At 54.4% G+C, this 25,967-nt stretch overlaps 1 protein-coding gene across 1 annotated transcript in view; it reads left to right on the top strand.

The window, feature by feature from the left end:
* IGF2R (insulin like growth factor 2 receptor) overlaps nucleotides 1–25,967 on the top strand; it is a 101,399-nt gene that overhangs the window by 42,905 nt on the left and 32,527 nt on the right. The window contains exons 10-22 of the mRNA XM_043888128.1: nucleotides 691–794; nucleotides 6,320–6,484; nucleotides 8,972–9,112; nucleotides 10,709–10,852; nucleotides 11,908–12,045; nucleotides 12,855–13,002; nucleotides 13,499–13,676; nucleotides 14,328–14,443; nucleotides 14,867–15,035; nucleotides 16,628–16,807; nucleotides 19,141–19,242; nucleotides 20,400–20,501; nucleotides 23,298–23,493. Of these exons, the coding sequence (XP_043744063.1) occupies nucleotides 691–794; nucleotides 6,320–6,484; nucleotides 8,972–9,112; nucleotides 10,709–10,852; nucleotides 11,908–12,045; nucleotides 12,855–13,002; nucleotides 13,499–13,676; nucleotides 14,328–14,443; nucleotides 14,867–15,035; nucleotides 16,628–16,807; nucleotides 19,141–19,242; nucleotides 20,400–20,501; nucleotides 23,298–23,493 (1,883 nt within the window). The remainder of the gene's footprint in view (nucleotides 1–690; nucleotides 795–6,319; nucleotides 6,485–8,971; nucleotides 9,113–10,708; nucleotides 10,853–11,907; nucleotides 12,046–12,854; nucleotides 13,003–13,498; nucleotides 13,677–14,327; nucleotides 14,444–14,866; nucleotides 15,036–16,627; nucleotides 16,808–19,140; nucleotides 19,243–20,399; nucleotides 20,502–23,297; nucleotides 23,494–25,967) is intronic.

Below are 25,967 nucleotides of genomic sequence, written 5' to 3' on the forward strand. Positions count from 1 at the left end.
TCGCTGACCCAGGTGGCTGTTCTTCCTAGCTTTACGATACAAGTGCTTCTGTTGGTATGGTTTGCTTTATCATCTGTTGTCTGTAGGGAACCATACTGTAGCAAAGTTACTTGATTAGTTGATATGGCTTTTGCATTTTACAACTTATGTTCCTTAGAAGTTTTGATTTTTCCTCTGGTGGTTTGAGAAATCTGAAGCACCATTGGCTTCACACCCAAGTGTTGAACAACCAGGAGAATGCATTCAGTACAATTCTCCTGACCCCTGAAGTCAGGAATTAACCTTCACAAAAGCTTTTATCAAAGCGTTAGTCCTCTGGAATTGTCATCCGGGTACCTCTGTCAGACTTTCTGTGGCAGTTGCTGGCAGAGCTGTGCCGTCTTGGGCATAAATTACTTTGTACAGAACCCCAAAATGAGAGCAGCAGAGTCCTCATGCTCCCAGCAGAACCATCTGCTCTCTTTCAGCCAGTTATCACTTTGAAGTGAGAGGATAACAAGCGCATCCATTTGAGCTCTTTTCCTCCGGACCGTCCTGCCCCAGACGGCGGGAGCGCGTCCCCAGCTGTTTGTGTCTGTGCTGATCTGTGGATGGTGTGCGAAAGTCTTAGACGTTCTTTAGACGTTCAAGTTTCTTTCTTGGTTCTACCAAACGTGTGTGTGTGTGTGTGTGTATATTACAAAAACCTAGGTACTCGGATGGAGACCTCACCTTGATCTATTCCGGGGGCGAAGAGTGCAGCTCCGGCTTCCAGCGGATGAGTGTCATCAGCTTCGAGTGCAATCACACAGCAGGTGAGTGCGCTTGGAGACGGTGGGCCAGGTCCATGGACGCAGAGGGCTGGCAGGGGCCGTCAGACCTTCTCCTGCAGACAGGGCCCCACAAGGCCCCGTCTGTGGTAGCGGGCAGGAGGACCCCCCACCCACCACCGCCAACGGTGGACACACACATCCTGTTTCCATTTTCTGTTTGTTCTGGGAGTGGGCCTGGCACTGGGCTTGCTGGGAAAGCCTTCCTGTCCCGCGTTCAGCTCTCACCAGGGTGTGGACGGAGCCAGTGAGCTGGGCTGCTCAACAAGTCTGCTTCCAGGAATCGAGTTTCTAGGTCAACCTTTCTGCAGCGGTCGCCCTGCTATCGAGGTTGGATTCCGGGGATTCCAAGAGGCCACAGGGCGGGTTTAAGTGGAGTAGGTGGGCTTCCCTGGCGGCTCAGCTGGTAAAGAGTCAGCCTGCAATGCCAGAGACCTGGGTTCCATCCCTGGGTTGGGAAGATCCCCTGGAGAAGGGAATGGCAGCCCACTCCAGTATTCTTGCCTGGAGAAGCCCGTGGACAGAGGAGCCTGGTGGGCTACAGTCCATGGGGTTGCAAAGAGTCGGACAGGACTGAGTGACTAACACACTGAGTCTTTTCTAAGTGGCTGAGAACTCCCTCGAGGCCACCATGCCACTGGCACGTCTGTTCCCACTCTAGCGATCCTCCATGCGGTTGGGGTCTGTTGAGAGGTGATGGGGGTCTCCCCCTCATCAGAGAGCCATCCCCTCTGGGGCCCCCCAAACGGTGATCCCCCCTCCCCCCGCTTCTCTGCACGCCAGCCGGGCCTCAGCCCAGAGCTGCAGTCTGGGAACCGCCCGAGTCCGGCCCTGTCCGCATAGCCGGCCGGCTCACCCCATCCCTCCACCCCGAGGGGCCCCTGGTTCCTCCCTCTGTTTGTTTTGTACGTTCCCATGGAAGAGTTTTAACCTTCTGGTCCCGGGGCAGGTTCCTACGTGATTTCCCGGGGGTCTGGGAGAGTCAGCCGTGCGTGGCAGGAGCCGAGCTTTAGAGGCAGGTGTCTGAAGGTGAACGGGGGCAGGAGAGGGGGTGACTTGCCCCCGGGGTGCAAGCAGAGACTCACCTGGCATGAAGCAGGTGGGAGGGCGTCAGGGTGCCCCTCGGTTCCTGTGGCCACCCGCCGCCCCCCCCCCCCCCCCCCCATGGTTCATGGCCTTGCTTGTGGTCTGTCAGCCCCCCACCCCTCACGCGTGTCCTGGTCTCCACGTTGGAGTCGTGTTCTGTTTCATCGAACATGTTTTATTGATTCCTGTCTGTGAGGCCTGGGGACACCTTGATGGCTGAGAGCTCTGGGCATGTGCAGACCAGAGTTGGGGAGAAGGGCGCTGGGGACCACAGTGCGGGGTGATGCGGGCGGGGTCGGGGCGCCCGGCAAGGCCTGTCGCTGGGGGCCTGTGTCAGGAGGAAGGCTCCAAGGTCAGTGGGCTGGTATCTGGGTCCCCCTGAGGACTAGGAGGTGCTGTGTGGGTAAGGCCTACGGGACAGTGAGGGGGTGGTGAGCCAGACTCCAAAGACGGGGGCCGAGGGGGCTGATGCTCATAGCAGGAGGAGCAGCTCATGCAGAGGTGGGATTGGGGTAGCTGTGAGCAGGTCAGAGCTGAAGGCCCCAACCCTGGCTAAATAGAGTGTGGAGCACTGTGGGGATCTCGTGTGTCCTGTGGAGGGTCTGGACTCTGTCCGGAAACCAGTGTGCAGGGGCTGGGTGGGGGTGAGGGTGGGGGTGGGACACACATCTGGCTTGGGTGCGGCCTCTGGATCTGTCTCCCTCCCGCTGGAAGGCCCCGCAGCCCTCCCCAGGTTCTCCATCCCTCTGCCGTCATCCCTAGCTCCTCTGGGTCTTCAGGAGGCCCTCTGCGAAGTCCACCCCTTCTTCTCCGCCTGGGCCCCCTGGGAGAGGCAGCCTCCTCCTTGCCCCCAAGCCCCCTGCCCAGACCCTCGGGCGGCCTGCCCCCACCCCGGCCGGCTGGGCGGCTCTGCTGCGGGCGCCCTGTGTGGGCCGGGGCCCCCTCCGCCCCGTCGCTGCCTCCTCCGGCTGCGCTCCGTCTGCGCTTTTTATTAATGACTTGGCCGAGGTGGTCGGGAATGCGCTGATCTCATCTGGGCACGTTGGGAGGATTGAATGATCACCCCCGAAGACCGCAGGAGGATGTTGAGGAGGGCCCCTGGTCAGGGACTCCCAGGAAAGACCCGGGAGTTGTGCCAGGAAGCTAGAGAGCCCAAGTGGGCTGGAGACTGGAAGAACGGTTAGAGGTCATTCGTTTTTTTTTTTTTTCCTTTTTCTTAGAAAAGTTTTCGAATCTATAAGTAGAAGGAACATTACGATGAAAACTTACATGCCTATCCCTCAGGCTAAACAGTCGTTAATGTTTTACCAAATTTGCTCCATGTTTATACGCTCCATCTCATCAGCGATGGATCGTAACCCTGCACCCCGACTCCAAGAGAAGACATTCCTTCACGTAACCTTGGTGCCAAAGAGCTGACAAAGTGAACGGCAATGCTCTGGTCCTGAAGACACGTGTCTTCCTAGGCTCATTTCCTTGTGACTGGTGACACAGAGACCCGACCCAGAGACTGTTAGATGTTTTTGTGGGAGACTTTGAGCCTGTTTCAGACTGGAGTTGCGTTATGAAATATTTAAGGCTCCTTCCAGCTCTGTAATTTGGAGCTAACTATATGTACTCTACTGTGTATAGTATGAAATTATTTCATTGTTGCTTTATTTGAGTTTAAGTTTAGAGAGCTTAGAGAAGGGAAGTCCTTAGTGGATTCGTGTCTATTGGGCACATGTAATAATGTATTTTTTGCATGTTTGAATGGGTGTTAATTGGCCACGGAATCTTGTGAAGGGTGGTTTATAGTTCAACTTGGATTTCCAGGAATTATTTAGGCTTATGAATCTAGGGTTTCCTGCTTTTCAAGACACAGAGGTGCACAAGTTTACTTCCTTTATCCACGATGTATTTTCTTTACCATTTGTTTCAATAACTTAACATCTTGTTTGATGTAATAGGTCTTATTATTGGTGATCCTGTCAAATAGGGACATTAGACTATTTTGCAGGGAGGAGTTACGTTAGCCTGGGCTAGTAAAACACCATCCACAAATCCAAGTGACCAGTTATCACACTGAAGACTTAGTTTCTGTGTAGGTCCCGGGGGCTCTGCCCTGTGCAGTCACTTGGAGACAAGTGCGTTTTGCACCCTGTATTGCTGCCATCTGTGGACGTGGTCTCAGGACTCCTCACAGAATGGGAACTGCAGGTTTTTTTATTTTTTAATGGGCCAGAACTAAGAGAAGTGACCCAACTTCAAAGTCAGGGAGGCAGGAAATGTGGTTGCCTGGAGAGAAGGTTGAACCGGTCTGGCGAGTGGGCAGCTCTGTCTCTTGTCGGGGCAGGGGGGGATGGGGCGGCCCCCGGCTACAGAGGGGAGAGTCCGCTTCGCCTCCAGCTGGTTGTGGAGGCCACAAACCATAAAGGGTGTGCCGGGAAGGAACCTGTGCAGGTGGGACACCCAGGACGCTTTCGGAATTGCGTGGAGAGCATTGATGGAGAGATGACAGAAAGTCACCCTTCCACCCGCTGGTGGGTGGAAACCGTAGGAAGATAGTGGTCCTAGAGGCAAGGCCATTGTGTTTTTAAAAAGCCATGTGGTCTGAATGAACAAGTCATTTATTTTAATTTTTAAAATTATTCGACTTGTTTGTAATAGCTGTATAAGGATTGTAAGAATGAACCTAGTTTTATGGGTTTGAACCTAAAACCAACCAAACAGAAAATAAAAGCAACATAGCTTTGGTAGTGAGGAGTCCTAGTTTTCTGTTCTCCAAAAGTTCTCCAAGGAGTTAAATAAGAATGCAGGTCAGGGGCGGGCAGGCCGGTGGTTATTTAAATTTTACTTAAAATGGACTCTCCCTGTGGATCATTAGGGCATTTCAGATGCAAACCTAGCTCCTAAGGGAGGATGATGCTAGAACCATTCACAATACCATTGGTATTTAATCGTCTGTGAAGTTACCTGGTAAAAGAGAAACACTCTGAATGCCTCAGGTTTTCAGGAAACACAAATCTTTTCTGATTCCTGAAATACTGATGAAATACTGATCCAGCGGGGAGTCACGTGGACCTTGCGGGTGGGTGGGGGGCGGGCGCTGAGAGCTGGGGGAGCTTCACTGCCCCCACCTGGGGGCGGCGGCCCAGCTGTGTGTTGTTGGTAAGGAGGTTGGGGCACCGGTTCTCAGGGAGAACAGCTTAGGGTACTCCAAAAAAAAAAAAATCTGAAAAACAGAAGAAAGAAAAAACCCACAGTAGCACAGGGAAGTACTTGTGGTTCTGAGTCTGGCTCTGGGGCCAGACCGTCTGGGTTTGATTTTTGGCTTTCTAGCTGTGAAGCCATAGGCAAACTACTTAGCCCTCCTACATCTCCAGAACGGGGCTAACACAGTCTCCATGCCACAGGGCGTGAAGGGATGAAATCCTCGAATGGATGCAAAGCACTTAACGCAGAGCATGTCGTTTGCCATCCAGCCGCGTGGCGAACGCCGGGTTTAGCTCCCTGCCCACCTTGGCTTGAGCTCCGTGTGCAGCTAGCCACTGTTGCTGGTGTTACAGTTGCGATGTTTATATTATTACAGATTTAACAGAAGTTGCCACTGAAGCAGCGTTCACCCTTGGTGCGAAATATTATCTCCCTTTTCGTTAGAACATTGTTCTCTTCAGGGCACTAAACCTTGAGAGAGGCAAGTCGTGCAGGAGGTCCAGAGGAGGATTATTAAACCATCAAGGGTGGAAAACCGGCTGTCGTGCCAGCAGCGCACTAGCTCGGAAAGGCAAGGGGATAGAATTTCTCGTTGGGGAAAAGTCAACAGAGTTTGCAGAATCCCAGGCTACGTGGACCAGGGAAACTGGCTTACAGGGAGGGCTGATGGATTGGAGGACAATGTTAGAGACCCACACGTGCCCGAGTCCCCGGGATCTGGGATGCTGGCCCCTCTGGGAGTGAGGTTCCTAGACCTGAGCGCCCTTCGGCTGGGGGTGGGGGGAGACCCAGACCGTATCAGACCTTATCTCTCTTCTCCGCTCATTTTAGGGACGAGTCCCTGGGGACCTGTCCTGCTCACAGGCACATCGTTAAGACCTTGACGGTCCTGGAACTGGAGTGACTCCCTGGTCTGATTTAAAGGGTGTTTATGAGCCTGTGGGAAGCTGACCGCAGGCCATGAGCTGCCTAGCACTTCCCGGGGGCTCACACCCGTTGAAAACACTGCTGTCCTGTTGAGACCATCCGGCTTAGATGAAAGGGGCACAGGGCCGCCCCGTGAGGTTTCTGATTGAAACGCTCTTGTCTGGGGGCCCTCTGGCCTCTAGGCCCTGAGCCCTGAGCTTGTTGGTCTGCAGCCTGCCCCCGGGGGTCCCGTCCTGCATGCTGTCGGGCCGTCCTGGCGCCACTCATATCGTGGGCACTGTCTCCCTCTCGACCCAACACAGGTAACAACGGCAGAGGGGCCCCTGTGTTCACCGGGGAGGTGGACTGCACCTACTTCTTCACGTGGGACACGAAGTACGCGTGCGTGCACGAGAAGGAGGCCCTGCTGTGCGGCGTCTCCGACGGGAAACAGCGCTTTGACCTGTCGGCGCTGGCCCGGCACTCAGGTAGGAGGCTCGCCTCCCTCCCCACCAGCACGGTGGGGAATGCTGTCACTGTTCTCTCTGTCAACTGATCGTATCCCGGCCTGTCCTCCCTTCTCACGGAGCAGTGTGAATTATCAGAGGCGACACTGACTCGGGAGGTGAGATATCTGAATCTGAGTTCTGCGTTACTTTTCCCAGTTGGAGGGCCTTGGGCTCCTCTTATCACAGTCCAGTGAAAAAAATGACCAAGTGCCTTCCACGTGCCAGGCCCTGGGCTTTGTGATTAGAAACTTTTCGTTTTTTTTTTTTTTTTTTTAAACTCTTGTTGCTGAGAAGATAGATCTTAAAAATTCTCACCACACACATAGAAATTGCTAGCTCTTGTGATGAATGTTTACACTACTGAGGTGGTCATTTCACAGTGTATACATAGTTCAAGTTGTGTTGAATACCTGCAGCCAGCATGTGGCTTCCCAGGTGGTGCTAGTGGTAAGGAACCCAGCTGCCCGTGCAGGAGACCTAAGAGACGTGGGTTCCATCCCTGGGTCGGGAAGATCCCGCTGGAGAAGGCCATGACAACCTACTCCAGTATTCTTGTGTGGAGAATCCCCATGGACAGAGGAGCCTGGCGGGCTACAGTCCACAGGGGTGGCAAAGAGTCAGACATGACTGAGCGAGTCAGCACAGCACCAGCAGAGCCGCCTGTCTCGTGGAAAAGCACATGCGACAGGCAGAGCGGCCTGAAGTCGCATAATCACCAGCTGCTCTGGGAGCGATGACTCATGTGTTCTGAGCCCCCACTGCTTAGGGCCGTTTCACGGAAGGAGGATCCCTCCGTTGTGGGTGCCAGTCTTGGAACACGAGCCCCATCACAGATGCCCTCAGGCAGTGGATTCCCCGGGGAGTCAGCATCTCGGTGCTCTTGTGGTTCAGCACCTCTGTGCGTTGGGCCTGGGGCCCTGGTTCCCTTCTGTGGGCTGGCAGAGAGACCGGCCTTCTGTCTGCTGAGCGGGCAGGGCTCTCCCCTCTGCTCACCCGGGTGTGAGGCCTCTGCGGCCGCGTCCAGCTGCGTTGACTCGAGCAGCTTGCCCACCTCCTCCTCCCCGGTTTTTCCTCACCGTAAACTGAGTGCTGCTTTCCAATTCCTCTCTTCACTTTGCTTTTTTTTTTTTTTTTGGTAACGATCCCTCTGTCCAAGGCCCAGCCTAAGGTCTCTGCAGGATGCAGAGATGCGTTCAAGCTCAGCTGACTTTGGCCCCCCTCTCTGGTTCCGTGAATAATCAGTCCTCGTGAATAATCAGTCCTGAATATTCTTTGGAAGGACTGACGTTGAAACTGAAACTCCAATCCTTTGGCCACCTAATGCAAAGAACTGACACATTTGAAAAGACCCTGATGCTGGGAAAGATAGAAGGCGGGAGGAGAAGGGGACGACAGGATGAGATGGTTGGATGGCATCAACGACTCAATGGACATGAGTTTGAGTAAACTCCGGGAGCTGGTGGTGGACAGGGAGGCCTGGCGTGCTGCCGTCCATGGGGTTGCAAAGAGTTGGACACGACTGAGCGACTAAACTGGACTGAACTAGTTCTGTGGGACCAGGGGTTTTTTTGTGTAGCCTTTGCACCGAGATAATTAGGATGCTGTGAAGGGAGAGCCAAAGTCCTTCCCTGGTAGTTAGACGTCCTCCTGCCTGAAGGCCCCTCAGCCCTCCCACCACAGCTCTCAGAACTGTGTGTATCTTTGTTTAGCAAGTGGTGCTTCCGGTTGCAGACGGCCCTGTGTAGTGAGTGGGGTGTGCTCCGACTGCTGGGGGGTTTCCACGGTGAGCCCCCGACTCCAGTCTGGGCCGGAGCATCGTCTCCGTGTGCACAGCCTTTTTCCCTCCTGGTCCTCAGTCATGTCTGCGGGGGCTGTTTGGGGCTGGTCCGCCTTTGACTTGCTCTCTGCTCTCAGCCCCCGCTGCTTCTCCCTCTGTGGATGTTTTCTGTTCAAACATGACTGGGTCGTGAACGGTTTTGAGTTCAGGGGCCCCCCGTGTCTTGTTTATCTTCTGGGGGCCCCGAGTGCTAAGCCCCGGGCTGAGTCTGCCTTATCTGCGGTCTTGAGGCAGATGCGTCACCAGTGGCCTGTGCCTGCCAGGTCCCAGGGCTGGCGCCGGGCTCTGCTTTTCAGTTTTTTGATTTCAGACTCGGGGGCTTGGGAGAACTTCTGCTGTTTAATCCTCAGGTCGCGCCGGTAAGCCGCCGCTTCTGAGGAGCTGTTTGGGGCTGGTTTGTTACTGTCTACAGTCATGTTCAAAACAAGCCTGAGATTCATGACCCCCACCCCCCCGTCCCATGTCTGTGCCTCCAGCCTGCCCGGGTCCAGATTGTGAGAGCCTGTTGTTTAGTGATCACGGGCCTTTACCTTCCGCTTCATCACTGTCTATGGTGTGACTCACACGAAAAAGCAATCACTGCCTAGGGCTTAGAAAAAGCTTTTTTTTTTTTTTTTTTTCGGTTACAGAACTGGAACAAAATTGGGAAGCCGTGGATGGCAGTCAGAGCGAAGTAGAAAAGAAGCATTACTTCATTAACATCTGCCACAGGGTCCTGCAGACAGGCCAGGCTCGGGGCTGCCCCGAAGACGCGGCCGTGTGTGCCGTGGGTGAGTGGTACCCTGCGGTGAGCCTCGCCCCCACGTGCAGGCAGCGCTGGCCCCGAAGCAGGCGGAGCCGGCCTGCACGCAGCCTGGAGGGAATGAAGACGAGCTTCCTGTGGTTCAGCACAGCCTCCTCTCTCTGGGTTCAGCGCATAAAGGATGGGAGGGAAAGGAGAGTTTAATGACTCAGATGTAGGGAACTGGGGCACTCAGGCGTCTTGAAGCAGGCGGAAGCCTTCTGATGTGGGCTCACTAGAGACAGGAAGAAGCATGTGGGAAAATACTTGGTTATCTTTTCACCTTGTAACCCGAGGAAGAGAACTGCCAGTGCTTGTATAAAAAAACCGATTTTGATTTGTTAACGACCGTACTGCCTGGAATTGTTCAAGAATTATGGCTTCCGGGGAAGGGGACTCTTGGAATCTTACATGAGAGAAGTGGATGGACCCTTTGAGTTCCCTTGGCTTTTAACTGTGTTGGCCGCAGCTTCTCAATTGGATATAAGTGTTTAAACATGTTACTTAAGACTCACCTGGAAAGCGACAGGCAGAATAATTGGAATCTGTTTTGCAAGCATTAGATAAGCGACTGTGAATTGTTAACTTTCTAATTAATTTTTTATTGGAGTACAGATGCTTTTTAGTTCCTTGGTACCTTAGGTGGTAAAGAATCTGCCTGCAATGCAGGAGACTCGGGTTCAATCCCTGGGTCAGGACGATCCCCTGGAAAAGGGAAGAGCTACCCACCCCGGTATTCTGGCCTGGAGAATCCCATGGACAGAGGAGCCTGGCGGGCTGCAGTCCATGGGGTCACAGAGAGGCAGACACAACTGAGCGACTCACACACACAGTTGTTTTACAATGCTGTGTTTGTTTCTGCTGATCAGCAGCGGGAATCAGCTATATACGTATACATGTGTCCCCTCTTTTTTGGATTTCCTTCCCGTTCAGGTCCCCACAGAGCAGTGAGTAGAGTTATAAGGGATTGTGAATTTAAATATAAAACCCAGGTTGGATTTTAGGAATTATCCCAGGCTTCAGAAATGGCGGTGTGTCTTTTTAAGCAGCCGTGTCCCTGCCTTTATTTAAGAAAGGACTTGAGACAAGAGTTTCAGTGCTTTATCGTAAAAGTCACTGAACCAAGAATTGAGTGGTCACCTGCTTGGGCCCCTGAACAGATTTAGTTTCTGCTTTGGTCACGGGACAAATGCTACCCCCTCGGTTTCAAATGACCTTGTGCCTCAGGGCAGCTGAGGCCCCCCTGAATGGGGGAACGGTGTTATTTTCCAGGATCTCATGACAGGCATTCCTGCTTCTGTCTGCCTCCCCTGCCCTTGAAAGATGCTGTGAGTCACTCTGGCACTTTCCTCCTCCTCCTCCTGGAGGCGCCCTCGGGGTCCTCAGCAAGGCCACCCCTGCTCGGTCAGATGTGTCGCTCAGGTCTAGAGACCCCCTGACCGTCCTGAGCAGGCTCGCTCGGCCGGGGAAGGGGCCAGCGCCCACCTGGGGGTCTCGGCTCCCCCTCAGTACCTCCTTGTCTGCGTCGTTAACTCCTTTTGATCACGTCTTATGTTTTGTTCCCCCTTTTTTTTCTCTTTTCTAGATAAGAATGGAAATAAAAATCTGGGCAGATTTATTTCTTCTCCCACCAGAGAGAAAGGACATATTCATCTCTTTTACTCAGATGGTGATGAGTGTGGTGGTGGCCAGAAAATAGTAACAAATATAACACTCATGTGCAAACCAGGTACGAACGAAAAGCAAACACAAAAATCGCAGGGTCTCCTGGGCTCCTGCCTGGGGTTCTCTGTTTTCTGTGTTTCTCCCCGGCCACCGCCGGGGCGCCGCGGTAGAGCGCTGAGGTCCAGAAGCATTGTGGTGGCCCCTCTGGATTCGATCACCCCCACCCCAAACCGGCCCAGAGATGGAGAAACCATATGGTGTCCGAGGGGGTCATGTTGCAATTTTCCAGATGAGTTATGCTCTCGGCACGGCTTCCTCTTCCTTAGGCCTGGTGCCGGCCGACCGTGGGGCCCCCTGACTTCCTCCAGAGGGGGAACATCATGAGCGGCTCAAAACATCGTCCGTGACCTCAGCGGGCACACAATAAATACTCCTCTTGATCTGCCTTTATTTATAGGTTTACATTGTTTTGCAGAGGTCAGGATCTATATATACATCTGCACATTTTTTATGTTTCTCAAAACACGTCATTCCGTGACTGCCCTTCTGTGCCTTGGTCACATTTATCATCTGTCGGGACTTCCTTGTTGCTCCTGGCTTGGTTTTACTATTTTTACTCAATTTTTTTCTCTATTGTTGGATTAATAACATGTTTCCAGCATTAATTGTGCTGTGACATGTCCCCGCTGCCTCCTGTTGGAAGATTTCCTTTGGATAAATTCCCGGCTGTGAGATAAGTTCAAGGACTGGGGACAGTATTTTTTTTTTTAATTTTAAGATTGTAAAATATACATAACATGAAGTTTACCATTGTAAAGGAATTGTAAAACGTACATAAGATGAAATTCGCCCCTTTAACCGTAGTTCAGTGGCGTTAAGCACCTTACGTTCACGTGGTGCGTTAAGTACGTTTATACCACCGTCCATCTGCAGAACTTGCTCATCCCCCCGAGCTGAAGCTGTGTCCCCTTTAAACACTAGTTCACCCCCACCCTTGTCCTGTCCCTGTCGGTGTGACCACTCTAGCGACCTCAGATCAGTATTTATAGAGCTGCTTTGAGAACGGTGGAAGCTTCTCGAGACTGGATCAGTGACCAGTCTGTGTACCCCCATCAACAGGTGATTTAGAAAGTCCCCCGGTGCTGACAACCTCCAGTGCTGACGGCTGCTTCTACGAGTTTGAGTGGTACACAGCCGCGGCCTGCGTGCTCTCCAGGACCGAGGGGGACAACTGCACGGTCTTTGACTCCCAGGCAGGTGCGTGTCCGAGTGCCCTGTGGGGCAGCCTCTCTTGGGACCGCTTCAGCTGGCTTTAGTTTGTTTTTTAGTTGTTTGTTTTTTGGCTGCACTGGATCTTCATTGCTACTTAGGCTTTTCTCTGGTTTGGGGGAGTGGGGGGCTTCTCATTGCAGTGGCTTCTCTTTTGGAGTGTGGGCTTTATCTAGGAGCATGGGCTTCAGTAGTTGTGCAGCATGGGCTTAGCTGTTAACGCAGCACATGGGATCTTCCCAGATCAGGGATCGAACCCATGTCTGCTACATTAGCAGGCAGATAGATCCTTAACCACTGAGCCACCACTGTTTGTTTTCTAACATTTTCTCATTGAGTGTTTCAGAGGTGATAACCTGCTTCAGAATGTATGTTAATACTGTTTGACCAGAACCCTGGAAATCTGGTGTTTTGAGGCTTATTTGAGATAATGAAAAAAACCTCTCTGATATTCATAGTTGAAGTGGGTTTCCTGATCGTGAAACCCAAGGAACACAGGAAATAAATCATGTCTGAAAAGGTGTTCCGAGAGCCTTTCTGGCCGTGAAACCCACTGTAGCCTTTTCAAGGTCATCGTATCGTGGTTGTGGTCCCGCTTCCGACACAATGGTGGTTCATTCAGCCAGGAACTGTGGGCTCTGACTCGGGCGTTGGGTGAACGCGGCGGAAAGGGGTGAGGTGGTGAAGGAGGAGGCGGCCTGTCCCCGGGGGGAGGTCGGTGATGGCTGTCCTGGCCGGGCCGGCCTCTCCTGCACCCCACGCTCTGACCGCCTGGGGTGCTTTTGGTTCTTCCTTAGGGTTTTCTTTTGACTTGGCGCCTCTCACGAAGAAGAAGGACACCTACAGGGTCCAGACGGACCAGTACGAGTTCCACATCAACGTGTGCGGCCCAGTGTCCATGGGCATCTGCCCGCCCGACTCGGGCGCCTGTCAGATCTCCAAAAGGCAAGTGACCGCTCTGCGACCCGGGTGCTCCCTCGGGTGTCCTGTGCGCGCAGACGTCCTCCTCCAGGACAGGTCTGCCGCCTGCCAGTGTCCTTCTCCGACACGCCTTTAAACCTCGGGAGGGCCTGGACTGAGGGCGTTTAGCTTCCAGAGGAGGGGCGGGATGGGAAGTGGGTGTGCGGGGTTGAGGGGGGCCTTCACTTATGTGCAGTCAGCGCTTCCCGGCCGCCTGGGGGATCTGTGCCCCTGCTTCTCCAAGTTCAGTGCAGCGTTAGCTTAGGTGAAGGGAGCTGGGCCTTAAAGCGGTGGTGCTGACCGTGGATCCGGGTCCGGCGTGGGAGTGGGTTCACCTTCCCACACCCACTGTGTGGAGATCTTGCCGCCGGGGTCTTGGCAACCACCCCCCCCCAGCGGCCCGGCGCCCCTCCTTCAGCGCCCCAGCATCGCTCAGCGCTGGTCCTGCCATCTTTCCTGAGAAACGCTCGGCTTCTTTTAGCGATAGGAAGTTTTGGAACTTGGGACGCAGCAACGGTAAGCTTTCGTATTACGACGGGATGATCCAGCTGACCTACAGGGACGGCACACCCTACAATGACGAGAAGCGCACGCCGAGAGCCACGCTCATCACCTTTCTCTGTGACCGAGACGCCGGAGTGGGTTTCCCTGAGTATCAGGTGGGAGCCACGGGTGCACATGTGCGTCTGCTCGGCGACAGGGCCAAAGAGGAAGCGGTTGTCAGTCTCGTAAAGGCAGGGGAGGAGAAGAAAGTGGGTGAAGACGGGGCTCGTGACTTTTCTGGAGTGAGGGAGGTTCTGATGTAGGTGACACATGAGCTGGGATGGTCCCCAGGGAGAAGCCGTCACGTTGTCTGGCTTCCCGGGACTTATCCAGGATCCTGTCTTGGGCCCTCTATTTAGAAGCAGAGCCATTATTAGCCTGGTTTCCTGGGCACAGCCTCAGCTCCTTTGATTTTAATTAATCCTTTTAGATTTGCCAGGGGACACGGGCAGTGTATATTTTCTGAGCAACAGGGGCCATCCCACCCTCAGTCACAGCCCTTGACACTGCTGGTTTGGGGTACAAACCACACAAAAGCATCAACAGCGCTGCCTTGTTCCCACGTAACAGAGGCTAGGGTTCCATCTTAACTCGCTGCTGGGCAGTCTTCCTTTTAATAGAACGAGAGAGGATGGACAAAGGAGATGAACTTGCCTCCGATTCTTACTTAGGAAAAAATGCCCCACCTTTTTCAAAATGCTGGCTGTGTATAACGAGTCTTCTTCTCTGCCGTCCCTCCCGTGTTCCTGTCCTTGTCCCGAGATTAGGAGGAAGATAACTCTACATACAACTTCCGGTGGTACACCAGTTACGCCTGCCCGGAGGAGCCGCTGGAGTGCGTCGTGACCGACCCCGTCACACTGGACCAGTACGACCTCTCCAGGTGAGGCGGGCCCGCCTGCCCTCGGCCTGGCCCTGTCCAGCTAGGGCCGAGGTTGCTTAGGCCCTGCCGGTGGGCATGTCCTTGAGCTGGTGAGAGCGCGTGCAGGACCAGGGTGGGGAGCTCCAAGCAGCGTGAATTCTAATGGTCTGGGAGCCTCTGCAGGATCAGCTAGTGTTTGCCCACCAAAAACCTCTGTCTTCAGCTGCGCCGTTCAGAGCGATGCCTGTCGGTGTGGAGGTGGTCCCAGGTGTGCAGAGAGGGCTGCGTCTCGTGAGGCTGGAGAGGAGGCGCAATGGGGTTGGCTTCTGGGGGTTTGATAGGCAGCGTACCTTCCCTTCTTATTTCTCTAACCGCTTGGAAATGAATCATCGGGCCGAAAGCTGTCGGCTGGAAAAAGCGTGCGTTTCCCCCTTGACCTTTCAGGCTAGCGAAATCCGAGGGCGGTCCCGGGGGCAACTGGTACTCCCTGGACAACGGCGGGGCACGCAACACGTGGCGCAAGTACTACATCAACGTGTGTCGCCCTCTCAACCCGGTGCCAGGCTGCGACCGCTACGCGTCCGCCTGTCAGATGAAGTACCAGGGCGAGCAGGTGAGGCGGCCCGCCCCTCCCTCCCGAGCCGGGACTTGGCGGTAGAGTGGGGGGCTCTGAGTGGGTCCAGCTCGTGCTGAGAAGCCCCTTGAGGTGGAAAGGGGTGCCTCGCTGTGAACTCACCTGCCCCCCTGCCCCCAAGAGATGCGATCACACTTGAGTCATCACTCAGATTTAAAATGAAAAAACAAATAACCCTGGGTGTGGGGGACCGCCTCTGCTCACGGTTCTCGGCAGAGGAAGTGACTCTGAACAGCAGACGTTTGTCAAGGAGAGTTCTTGTTTCTGGACTGATTAGAGGGGGACGCCTGCTTGTCAGATCCGAGCCCCAGCCCTTCGTGCCCGGAATGCAGGCTGCAGTCTGTCATTCGATGGAACGCAGTCACTGCCAGAACCTCGGCAACGCTCCCCTGGGTGCCTTGTACATGGTGCATCTTAAAATAAAGACGTCTGTGTGCTTCTTTGTAAACAGCGTGTGGGGGATGTACTTTCCCCGGGGTCCGTTACACGGCGGCTCAGAGGTGTTTTCAGGGAAGCTGATGGGCGCACCCTGCTGGCTGAGTGGAGCGTGGTGGTGTGTTCGCGTGCACTTGGGCACGTGTGTGCTCTGTGTTGGAGCAGCGGCCTCCAAGGACAGTCTGCTCTCATTATTCACGGATTCTGTATTTGCAAGCTTGTCTACTTGCCGCTGTTCATTTGTAACCCCTAAATCAGTGCCCGGGTGCTCTCATGGTCTGTTGTGGACGTGTGCAGAGTGGCCTGGCGTGGCTCTGCATTTTTGTCTTGGTTCTGCTACCCAGACGTCCAGACTATGGAGGCTGGAGGGGGCGGGCAGTGCGGTGCTGGAAGCTCTTGGCTCCTGGCCACACGTGGACCGGGCTTCGTCCTTCCTCGAATGCCTGGGAGAGGAGTGGCCTTGGATAGGTTGCTTAACATGTCTGAACCTCGTTTTCACTTTTGTGAAATAGAAAGGGCCTGCCAGGGTTTTGAGGTTTCATGATCGCAGTCTATGGGAGATAAATGTCCCTAGGGGTTGTCCCTCGGTGTGTGGAGTGGATCGGTTCTAGGATCCTGGCTGGTACCCAGAACCCGAGGGTGCGCAAGTCCGTGATGGGCAGTGTCAGTGTTTGCATGTCCCCGGGTGCACGTCCACCCCGTAATTTCTCTCCAGATTACTTACAGTATTTGACACAGTGTAGGTGCTGTGTTAGTAGACGCGGGTGGCTAATTTAAGGTTTGCTTTCTGGAGCTTTCTGGGATTTCTTTCCCCTGAGTATTTTCCACCTGAAGTCGGTTGACTCTGCAGATGCAGAACCTGTGGGTATCGAGGGCTGTCTGTGTTTCCCTCCTTTGGAGGAATGGTGGTTCTGAACTCGCTAATCCAGCATCGGTGGCAAGTCTGTAGGACCCAGCTGCCGTCTGTAACGAAATGCCCACCGTGTCAGTGACGAAGGACGCAGTTGTCCTCTCTCGAGGGGGAAAGCTAACAGCCGCCCACCTGCCGTGCGTAACAAAACGCGCACCGTGTCAGTGACGAAGGACGCAGTTGTCCTCTCTCCAAGGGGAAAGCTAACAGCCGCACGTGTTTGCAGGGATCGTACTCTGAGACCGTCTCCATCAGCAACCTGGGGGTGGCGAAGACGGGCCCCGTGGTGGAGGACAGCGGCAGCCTGCTCTTGGAGTACGTCAATGGCTCCGCCTGCACCACCAGTGACCAGAAGCGCACCACCTACACCACCAGGATCCACCTCGTCTGCACCACCGGCAGCCTGGTGAGGGGGTGGGGCAGCGCCGGCCTCGCTTGCTCGGGCTCCTCTGTCTCTGCACGGGCTGCGGGTCCTGCTTGGTTCTGCTTGAGGTCCGCGTGCCACAGACTCGGGGAGGCCAGGGCCATTCTCTTAAGTCTGCGAGTCCATTTCTCTTTTGTAAATAAGTTCATTTACTGTGTCATTTCTTTTTAGAGTCTGTCTGCATATAAGGGGTGTCTCACGATATTTCTTTTTCTCTGTCTCACTTAACTTCGCCCATTATATACACTCCCTGCTGGTTTTTAAAAACCAATGTAGTAGAAGATACATCAGTATAACACAAGATTTACTGTCTTAGCCATTTCTAGGCGTAGAGTTTAGTGGCATTAATGCTGTTACAATGCTGTGCATCCATCACGGGGTCCATTTCCACCGTGTCCACTGTTATTCTAAACCTAACTGCTTTTATTTTTTAACCTGGAGCTTGACATTTATAATTGCGTCACATGTTTTTTGAGCAGTCACCAAGCTCTTCGATGGTCATGCAGTGGGGATGATAGAGTTCACATTTATCGTCAAACAGATTATTTCCGAGGGTTGGCGGTGCTCCGTAAGGGTCAGTTGCTGGGTCCTTCATTTTGGTGGACGTGTCACTGGCCCAGCGTGTCCACTCCACCTCGCAGGCGGGGGCTCCGTCACTCCCATCCTAGTCATCTTACAGATGTCAAGTTCTCTCTGTCCTTTGCCAGCACACGATTTTTTTCCCAGGAGATCACGTCTTAAGAGCTTAAGAAAGTTGGCCTGATAAGGGGAGGAAAAGGCTCACGGGCCGAGCTAGGCTTGTACAAGCAAAGCGTCACATAGCTGAGCCATAAACACACGCTGATAAGCCTGAGCTGGGCTTCCCGAGTTCTGCTCTCAGCGCCAGGAAGGAATGCTGGCTGAGCAGCTGGGACCTTGCTGGCCGCCTCCAGGGCCCCTTCGAACCCCACCCTGGGGCCCTCTGTCCCCTCTGCTGGGCCTCGTCCCCCTCCCCTCCCCTCTCTGGAATCTCTTTGTGGTGGAGATACTGGACAGTTCCAGGAAACCCTCTCAGACCCTTATTTTTTCAGCTTCCCTGTGTCATCCTATTCGGACGGTGTTTTTCAGTTTTCACAGCGATTTCACGCTGTTAGTGTATCCCTCAGCACTGGTCCACACAGAGCAAATGGAGAGCCACGTCCCCGGGGGTGCTGCGGTTCCCCTGGGGCTTCTCACAGCCACGTGGTGGGCCCGCAGGGACGGGCGTGTTTGCCGTTCACCGTGGGTGATGCCGCAGCTAAGAGGGCGGGGGGGCGTGGGGGCCAGTGGCTGTGTCCCCTTCCCCCGCGCATCTGAGCGGGCTGCTCAGCTCCTCTGTGCCCCCCCCGCCCCCGTGTCCTCACCTGTCACAGAGGGCGGGTGGAGGCCCCGCCCCGAGGCTCACTGGGGAAGTGCTCATCACACCCCTGGTGTCCAGCTGGCCGTGGAGGCTGTACCCGTGTGGGAGCTGGTGCGGCCGCCGGTCGAGCACACCCCACCCCGTCAGCCAGCCTTGCCTGAGGCGCAGTCACGTGGCCGCCCTCGTGCGCACCTGGTCCGGGGGCCTCGCTGTTCTGTGTCTGGGTGTAGTTCAGACGCTCAGTCGTGTCCGACTCTTTGTGACCCCATGGACCACAGCAGGCCAGGCCTCCCTGTCCATCACCAGTTCCTGGAGTTCACTAAAACTCAGGTCCATTGAGTCAGTGATGCCATCCGACCATCTCATCCTCTGTCGTCCACTTCTCCTCCTGCCCTCAGTCTTTCCCCGCATCAGGGTCTTTTCAAATGAGTCAGCTCTTTTCATCAGATGGCCAAAGTATTGGAGTTTCAGCTTCAACATCAGTCCTTCCAATGAACACCCAGGACTGATCTCCTTTAGGGTGGACTGGTTGGAACTCCTTGCAGTCCAAGGGACTCTCAAGAGTCTTCTCCAACACCACAGTTCAAAAGCATCAATTCTTTGGTGCTCAGCTTTCTTTATAGTCCGACTCTGGGTGTAGAATGGTGTTTAAAAGCACAGTCTCGGACTCTGACCCAGATTTGGATCCCAGTTCTACCATTTACTCTTGGTGTGACCTCCCCAGGTAGATTCACTGGCATTCACATGTAAGAGAGAACAGTCTCCTTAGTAGGAAGGATGACGTCGTCGTCAGATGAGGCAGGTTAAGCTCCTCACCCACTCCCTGTATGTTAGTCCACGGACTTGAACTCGTTCTTTGTCATCCACCTAGTGTTCTGGTGGTTTGAGCGTGTTTCATGGCCTCGAGTTGACTTGTATCCCGGATTTGGCCTTTCAGCAAACCCATCCCATATTTTCTCTCAACTGGGAGTGCGTGGTCAGCTTCCTGTGGAACACGGAGGCAGCCTGTCCCATCCGAGTCACCGTGGACACAGACCAGGTACGGGTGCGGTCCCAGGCCCCTGACCGCGCTGCCCCGGCCCCTCCCGCCCAGCGTCCCGGCCCCGCCCCTCCCTCCCTCCCCCTACTCCCTGCCTGGACAGCTGGCGTTTGGAAGGGGTCCCGTGTTCCCCACCCTCTGCCCTGGCCCACCTCCCGGCCTGGGATGAGAACCAGGACTTCCCTTCTGCTCCCCCGTTTCCCAGCCTCCACCCTCTCTCTCCCTCCCTCCCGCAGTCCCCCTGGCCTCTTGGGGGCCCCGGGGCGCTCTGCCGCTCGGGTTGGAGGCTTAATTTAACACTACGGCCACACCCGGGACACGTCGGCGCCCCCTTGGCCGTAGTATACGGCCTGTGTGGGCTCACGTGTCGCTTGAGGTTTTCACGCTCTGACGCCAGCCACACCCCTGCCTCTGGCCTGCCCGCTGTCCTCACCTGCCTTTTCAGGTCTCCTCCGGGTGGCAGAGCTCACCCAGAGGAATGTGCCCAGCACGGGGTCCCGGGCTCGTGGGGCTCGGGAGGATGCGGGGGGCGGGGAGCCTGCGGCCCCCGCCCAGTGGTTTCTGAAGCCGCCGCGCCATTCTCTGCGTAGGGTGGGCGGGGCGGGAAGAAGACACGGGGAAGGGGGCGCACTGCACCTCCTAGATGAGGAGGAGAGACAGGGAGTTATTTGTGGATCTCTCATGGGTCTGTCTCTGATTTGGGCTTCCCTGATAGCTCAGTTGGTAAAGAATCTGCCTGCAGTGCAGGAGACCTGGGTTCGATTCCTGGGTCAGGAAGATCCCCTGGAGAAGGGAAAGGCTACTCCAGTGTTCTGGCCTGGAGAATTCCATGGACTGTATAATCCATGGGATTGCAAAGAGTCGGACTCGACTGAGCGGCTTTCACTTCACTTATGGTTCCTCACTTTTCCTTGGGGCTCAGCCGAGGTCTTGTTTGGGTGAATGCAGCAGTCTTGGGGGCTCAGGTGAGGGTGGCATCTCTGAGTTGCTGTCCCACCTGGGGCGCCTCGGGCGCAGCACCACAAGGCACTGTGAGCTCGCCCGGGGCCGCTTCTCCGATGGGGTCAGTGCCAGGCAGGCGTGGGCGATGCTCTGTCCCTGCCATGTCCTCCGGGACCGGGCTTGAATGTGCCTCTTTGCCCCTTTCGTTCCCACAGGCCTGCTCCATCAGGGACCCCAACAGCGGGTACGTGTTTGACCTGAACCCACTGAACAACTCCCAAGGATACATTGCCTCGGGCATCGGCAAGACGTTTGTGGTAAGACTTGCGGGGTGCACTCTTGATTTGCCTTGGGTGCACTCTTGATTTGCCTTGGAAGGATGGGAGGAGGTGTGGAGCTCACCCTCATCTCGTGACAGGGGAGGCAGGTGTCCTTAGGAGCTGCCCAGGGCATGGATGGTAGCCCTCACCCAGGAGGAGACAAGAAGTCCAAGTGTAAGGGGAGATGAGGTGAAACCCTTGCCCCTCCTGCTCTGCAGATGGGAACTAGGAACAGAACATCGTTGGCTGCTCCTGGTTCTGGCCCTGCGTCTGGCGTGGTGGTCCCTAGCCAGCAGCATGCACGTGGCCTGGGAACTTGTGGCCAGGGCAGCATCTCGGGGGTGGGGCCCAGCAGGCTCTTTTGACAAGGCCCCGGCTGGTTCTCATGCCCACTGGGGTTTTGAGCCCCGGGTCAAGAGGAAATGGTGATCATGCCCACCTGTAAAAGGGAGACGGGCTGATGGCATGCTCCGGAATCTTCGGACAGCCCTTCCTTCATGGGCGGCCCTGGCAGTGTGTCTGGAGCAGCAAAGAGGAGAAACTCCACTTACTGTGTTCCATTATAAGCTAAGGGCTTCCCTGGTGGCTCAGCTGGTAAAGAATCCTTCTGCAAGGCGGGAGGCCTGGGTTCCATCCCTGGGTTGGGAAGGTCCCCTGGAGAAGGGAAAGCCTACCCACTCAAGTATTCTGGCCTGGAGAATTCCATGGGATCGCAAAGAGTCGGACGTGACTGGGCGACTTTGATTTTCACGAAGCGCTGCTGGCAAAGAGCTTTTTCAAATTCTGTATTTCGGTTTAACATTTTCTAGCAGAATCCACATTGGAAGGAGAGACTAACCTTTGAAAGCAGGAAGCTGGGATGAGACGGTCATAAAACTGAAACAGAGGGGGCATTGTAGGCACAGCGCATGTGGGAGGGCGTGCAGGTTGCGCCGGAGCCTGGAGACCCCCGATGGGGCCCGTCACCGACACGGGGCGGGCTTGTCAGCCAGCGGCATGGTGCTCGTGGCCCCTCCCTTCCCCACCCCCTCTCAGAGGTCGCTAGCCCCAGAGTTTGGCTCGGGACAGGTTGTCGTAGGTGAGTGCAGTGTGTTTGGCTGCCTGTGTGAGTGTGAGACTCAGACAGGAGCTTCAAGGTGGAGCCCGTTGGGGGCCCGTCAGAAGAGGCGAGTCCCTTGGAGGACTTGCCCGAGGAGGTGACCCTAGAAGAACATGCCAGAAAAGATGACCTCTGTAGGGGCCATGCTGGAAGAGGCGATCCGACGGAGAACCAACCAGAAAGGCTCCTTCTGTGCAGTGGCTGGGGGTGGGGGGGTGGGCAGGAGGAGGTGACGGCTGAGGGGTTGCAGGCAACAGGGACAGGCTCCAGATGACGGTCGTGGTGGGGTGACCAGGCTCCCGGGAGCCAGGGCGCTGGGCTTTGTGCTGCCAGAAGGGCCCCCGGCAGCACCGCCCACCGGCCGGCTGCTTGGCGTGGCGTCCTGGCACCTGGCCCTGCAGGGCTGGCCCGCCACGTGTCCTCCTGCGGGCTGCGTGGCTGCTGGCCGTCGGCCTGGGTGTGTTCCTCCACGGCCGTTTCTTAGATAGGAAACTGTGATCTTAAGGAAAGACACTTTGTGTACGGAGATCTTAACTTTGTGTACATTGTCCATAAACACTGACCCGTGATAGAGAAGTCTGTCCATGTCTCACACCCAAGAGCGAGTTCCGCTCCATTCTGTCAACTTCTGGCTTTAAATGGAACGGTGTTGGTAGCTTCGAGAGATACAGGGCCAACACAGGACTGTAAAGCCATTATCCTCCAATTAGAAATAAATTAAGAAAGAAATACAGGGTATCTACTTTTTCCAAATTTGGATGCATCTAATCATGTTTAGATTTGTATTCTAAAAATTCAGGTTTGGGGAGAAAAATCAAATATTAATTAATTTTTTTGACAATGATGAATCATTTCTAAAATGTCTGCTAGTATATAACTGAATGATAGTTTCTATCTAGTGTAAGTGGATAAATCATTACACAAAAGGGAACTGGATAAAAGATTAAGTAACGTACAGTTTTCTGTGTTGTATCTCACAGTGTAAGTTTACAGAGGAAACTTAGAGCAAGAATTTTCAGGAGGATTGTTAGATTAGTATTCAGCAGGTTAGGAACGTGTGGGACTTGATCATGTTGGCAAAGCTTACCTATACTTTTTCTAAATGAAACGAATTATGTGTATTATACATATGTGTATTCACATATATGTAATACACATATGTGTATTCACATATATCACATTTATATGTGACTTCATAAAGCCATAGAAAGGTTTTTCCAGAATTTCAGAATATTTAAAACAGTTTTTCAGAGCATAAAAAAGGTTTTTGCACAATAAAAGCCTTTTGTTTAAACAAAAAAAAACCAGGGGTATCCCATTATATTTACTTTTTAATTAATGTGACTTCCACCATACCTGCTTCTCCTATTACAATCGAAAATACTGTAACATTCTGTATTGTTGCATGCAGTGTGTCTCATACATTTAAAGATACAGGGCTGTCTGAATAAACCATTAGAGGCAGTTTATAGACATTGCTGTTTGGGCTTTGATTTTTGCCTTATGTACTAGCTTTAGGATTTACTTGCCCAGACGCGGCAGGCTGGTCCTTTGCATGATATTGAAGGGTAACAGCCGTTTGGCAAGGCAGGGTTTGCTTTGCGGGGTCGGGGCAGGGTTTGCCTTGTGGGGTTGTGTCTACGGCGGGTCGCGCAGCCTGAGCTGGTGTGTTGATCTCACCCCCTGGCCTGCAGTTGAATGTGTGCGGTGAGATGCCCGCTTGCGGCACCCTGGACGGGAAGCCAGCTTCCGGCTGCGAGGCAGAAAGCCAGACGGACGACCTGAAGAACCTGAAGCCAAGCAGGCTGGTGGGCCTGGAGAAGAACCTGCAGCTGTCCACCGAGGGCTTTATAACCCTGACCTACGCGGGGCTTCCTTCCCACCCCAACGGTGAGCTCAGATCCCTCTTGCTTTTGCGACTCACTAGCGTCCTGGCGGTTTTGTGACTCTCGACCTTTCCGAGAGGAACGCACGCGTCTGTAGACACTCAGGGTCCAGCTGCCCTCTGGCCTCACGTGCACCGCGCGTGCCTGGCCTCCAGGGTGTTCTCCCGGCCCCTGACTGCATTCTGCAGCTGGAGGGTCCCAGACTACTGGGTTCTGTCCACACCTGCAACCCCTAACATCTTCCACCAGCACCTCCAGCGGCTCCTCTAGCAGGGAAGTGTTCACTCGGCCTCTTGCCCCCCGTTTTTCAGATATTTAAGTGATGGGTGAAGATAATACAGTTTTGCCATCTTTATTGGGTTCTCATTTCTGTTCCTTCCTGCAGCTGTGAGTTAAGCAACAATAATAAGCAGAGTTGCCGTTGTGGCGTCATCAGGTGTGACGCTGAGTGTGAGCGCCCCGGGGGACGGTGGTGGTGGAGTGGCAGCTACCGTGCACGCGTGCCGGTCCCACGTGGAGGCCCTGTGTGTGCTGAGCCGCTTCGTTTTCCGCCAATCCCGGGCACCTCACATCTTGGCTTATGCCCTTCTTAGCCACCTCCTGGCATCCCAGGTGATGAAGGCCCAGAAGGCCTCACGCCCTGGAGAGAGAGCCAGTACTGGGAGCCAGGTCTCTTGCTTCAAATCCTGGCTCTGCCAATGGACACATTTATTCAGCATTGCGGATCGGAGGCCCCCAGAGGTGCAGCCACACACACACAGCCCACGGTCACGTAGCTGGTGATGAGCACAGCTGAGGTCAGAACCCACGTGGTCTGACTTCTGGACCTGTGCACTTCTCACTGCGCCGGTGTGGGCTCGGGAAGGGGCGGTCATGTGATGTCTGGTGCCCAAAATATGGGGGCCGTCTGAGGCCGTGTCAGAGGGAGCCGGGATCCCCAAGGGGGTGGGGATGGCTCTGCCAGTCTGCAGTCATCAGCTCGTGCCGTGCACCTTGCCTCTAGCTGACAGATGCATTAACACGCCGGGAAGAGGACTCCTAGGGTGTTGAAAGGCTGATTTCAGGATTCCTGGGAAGGGGATTAAAAATCAGGGGTCTTCTTAACTTCGAGGACAGAAGACGTGGGTCTGTGGGCTGCTGTCAGGTCTGCGAAGGGTTGGCCTAAAAAGGGAATTGCTCTCATTGTGCCTCATTTGTTGGGGAGGATTTGGACACAGACGGATGATTTTAATCTGTTCGCAGAGCCCAGAGGGATAGGAATCCTTTGCTTTACAGACATAAAGTTCTGCACCTCTGGGTCCAAAGGGTCAGCTGCTTGCTCACCTCGATATCAAAAAAGAAATGTGCTTCACTTTTGTGTTTTATTAATATTTTATTAAAAAAATTTTTTGGCCACCCTGTGTGGTACATGGGGTCTTAGTTCCCCAGTCAGGGGTTGAATGCATTCCCCCTGCGGTGGAAGCTCAGAATCTTAACCATCAGACCATCAGAGCGGTCCCTTCAGTCTTGTTTATAATTCTCTTCATTTCCAGTTCCAGAGTACTGTTTAAAAATGGAATAGATTAGGCATTTATGTATCCTTTTTTTTGTCCTAATTTGGAAAATGACCCCACTGTTTAATAATGAACTAGATTAGACATTTATGTGCATGTGTGTGTATATAGACATATATATATTTTAGCCTAATTTGGAAAACGACCCCGTGTCTCTTGCGGGGTTATCAGTGTGGTCGTGTGGCTGACAGCCGCTGACATTTGTCTGCTGGGTTGGGATCCAGGCGCCAGCAGCCCCCAGGGGTGCAGCACACGTCTGACCTTAGAGCTGTGTTGCTCCAGGCTTGTCCCTCCCTCTCCCTCTGCTTCAGTTTCCTCCTGTGAAAACCAGGCATCTCTGGGGACCACTGCGGGACTCAGTAAAATGGTAATGACTCCAGGGTTCTTCCGTCCGTGGAGCCTCTGCCCACGTGGTCCCCTCCCCGCAGGAGCCTCTGTATTGACGGTGCCATCTCCGCTTCCTCCCTGCCCACCTCCCCAGCGGTCTGTGCTCGGCTCCGCAAGTCAAGTGATGTTTGAACTGTTGGGTTGTATTGCTCCCAGCTCAGACCACCCCCCCCCTGCCGGGGGGTTCCCCGTGTGCCCAGAGCAGCAGCTGGGCCTGTCCAGTGGCCATGGGACCCCCACTGCTCCTCGCTCGGGCCCCTCCGACCTCCTGCCCCTCAACCAGGAAGGCCCACCCTCCCCATCTGAGCCTCATCCTTGGTGTTTCCCGCTGCTCACAGCAGCCTCTGCTCTAGACAGCCAGGCGGGTCGTTTCTTCCCTTCTTCAGGGTTGGGCTCAGATGGCACCTTCCGGTGAGCCCTCCACCCCCAAGCCCTGGGGTTTCTCAGCCCCGGCCTGCTGTGTCTTCCTGCATTTCCATCTGGCTTGCTGAGGCTGCGTGAAGTCTGCTCACTGTCGGGGCGCTGAGCAGCCTTGAGG

Source organism: Cervus elaphus, chromosome 26 (assembly GCF_910594005.1).
Source record: "Cervus elaphus chromosome 26, mCerEla1.1, whole genome shotgun sequence".
Lineage (NCBI taxonomy): Eukaryota > Metazoa > Chordata > Mammalia > Artiodactyla > Cervidae > Cervus > Cervus elaphus.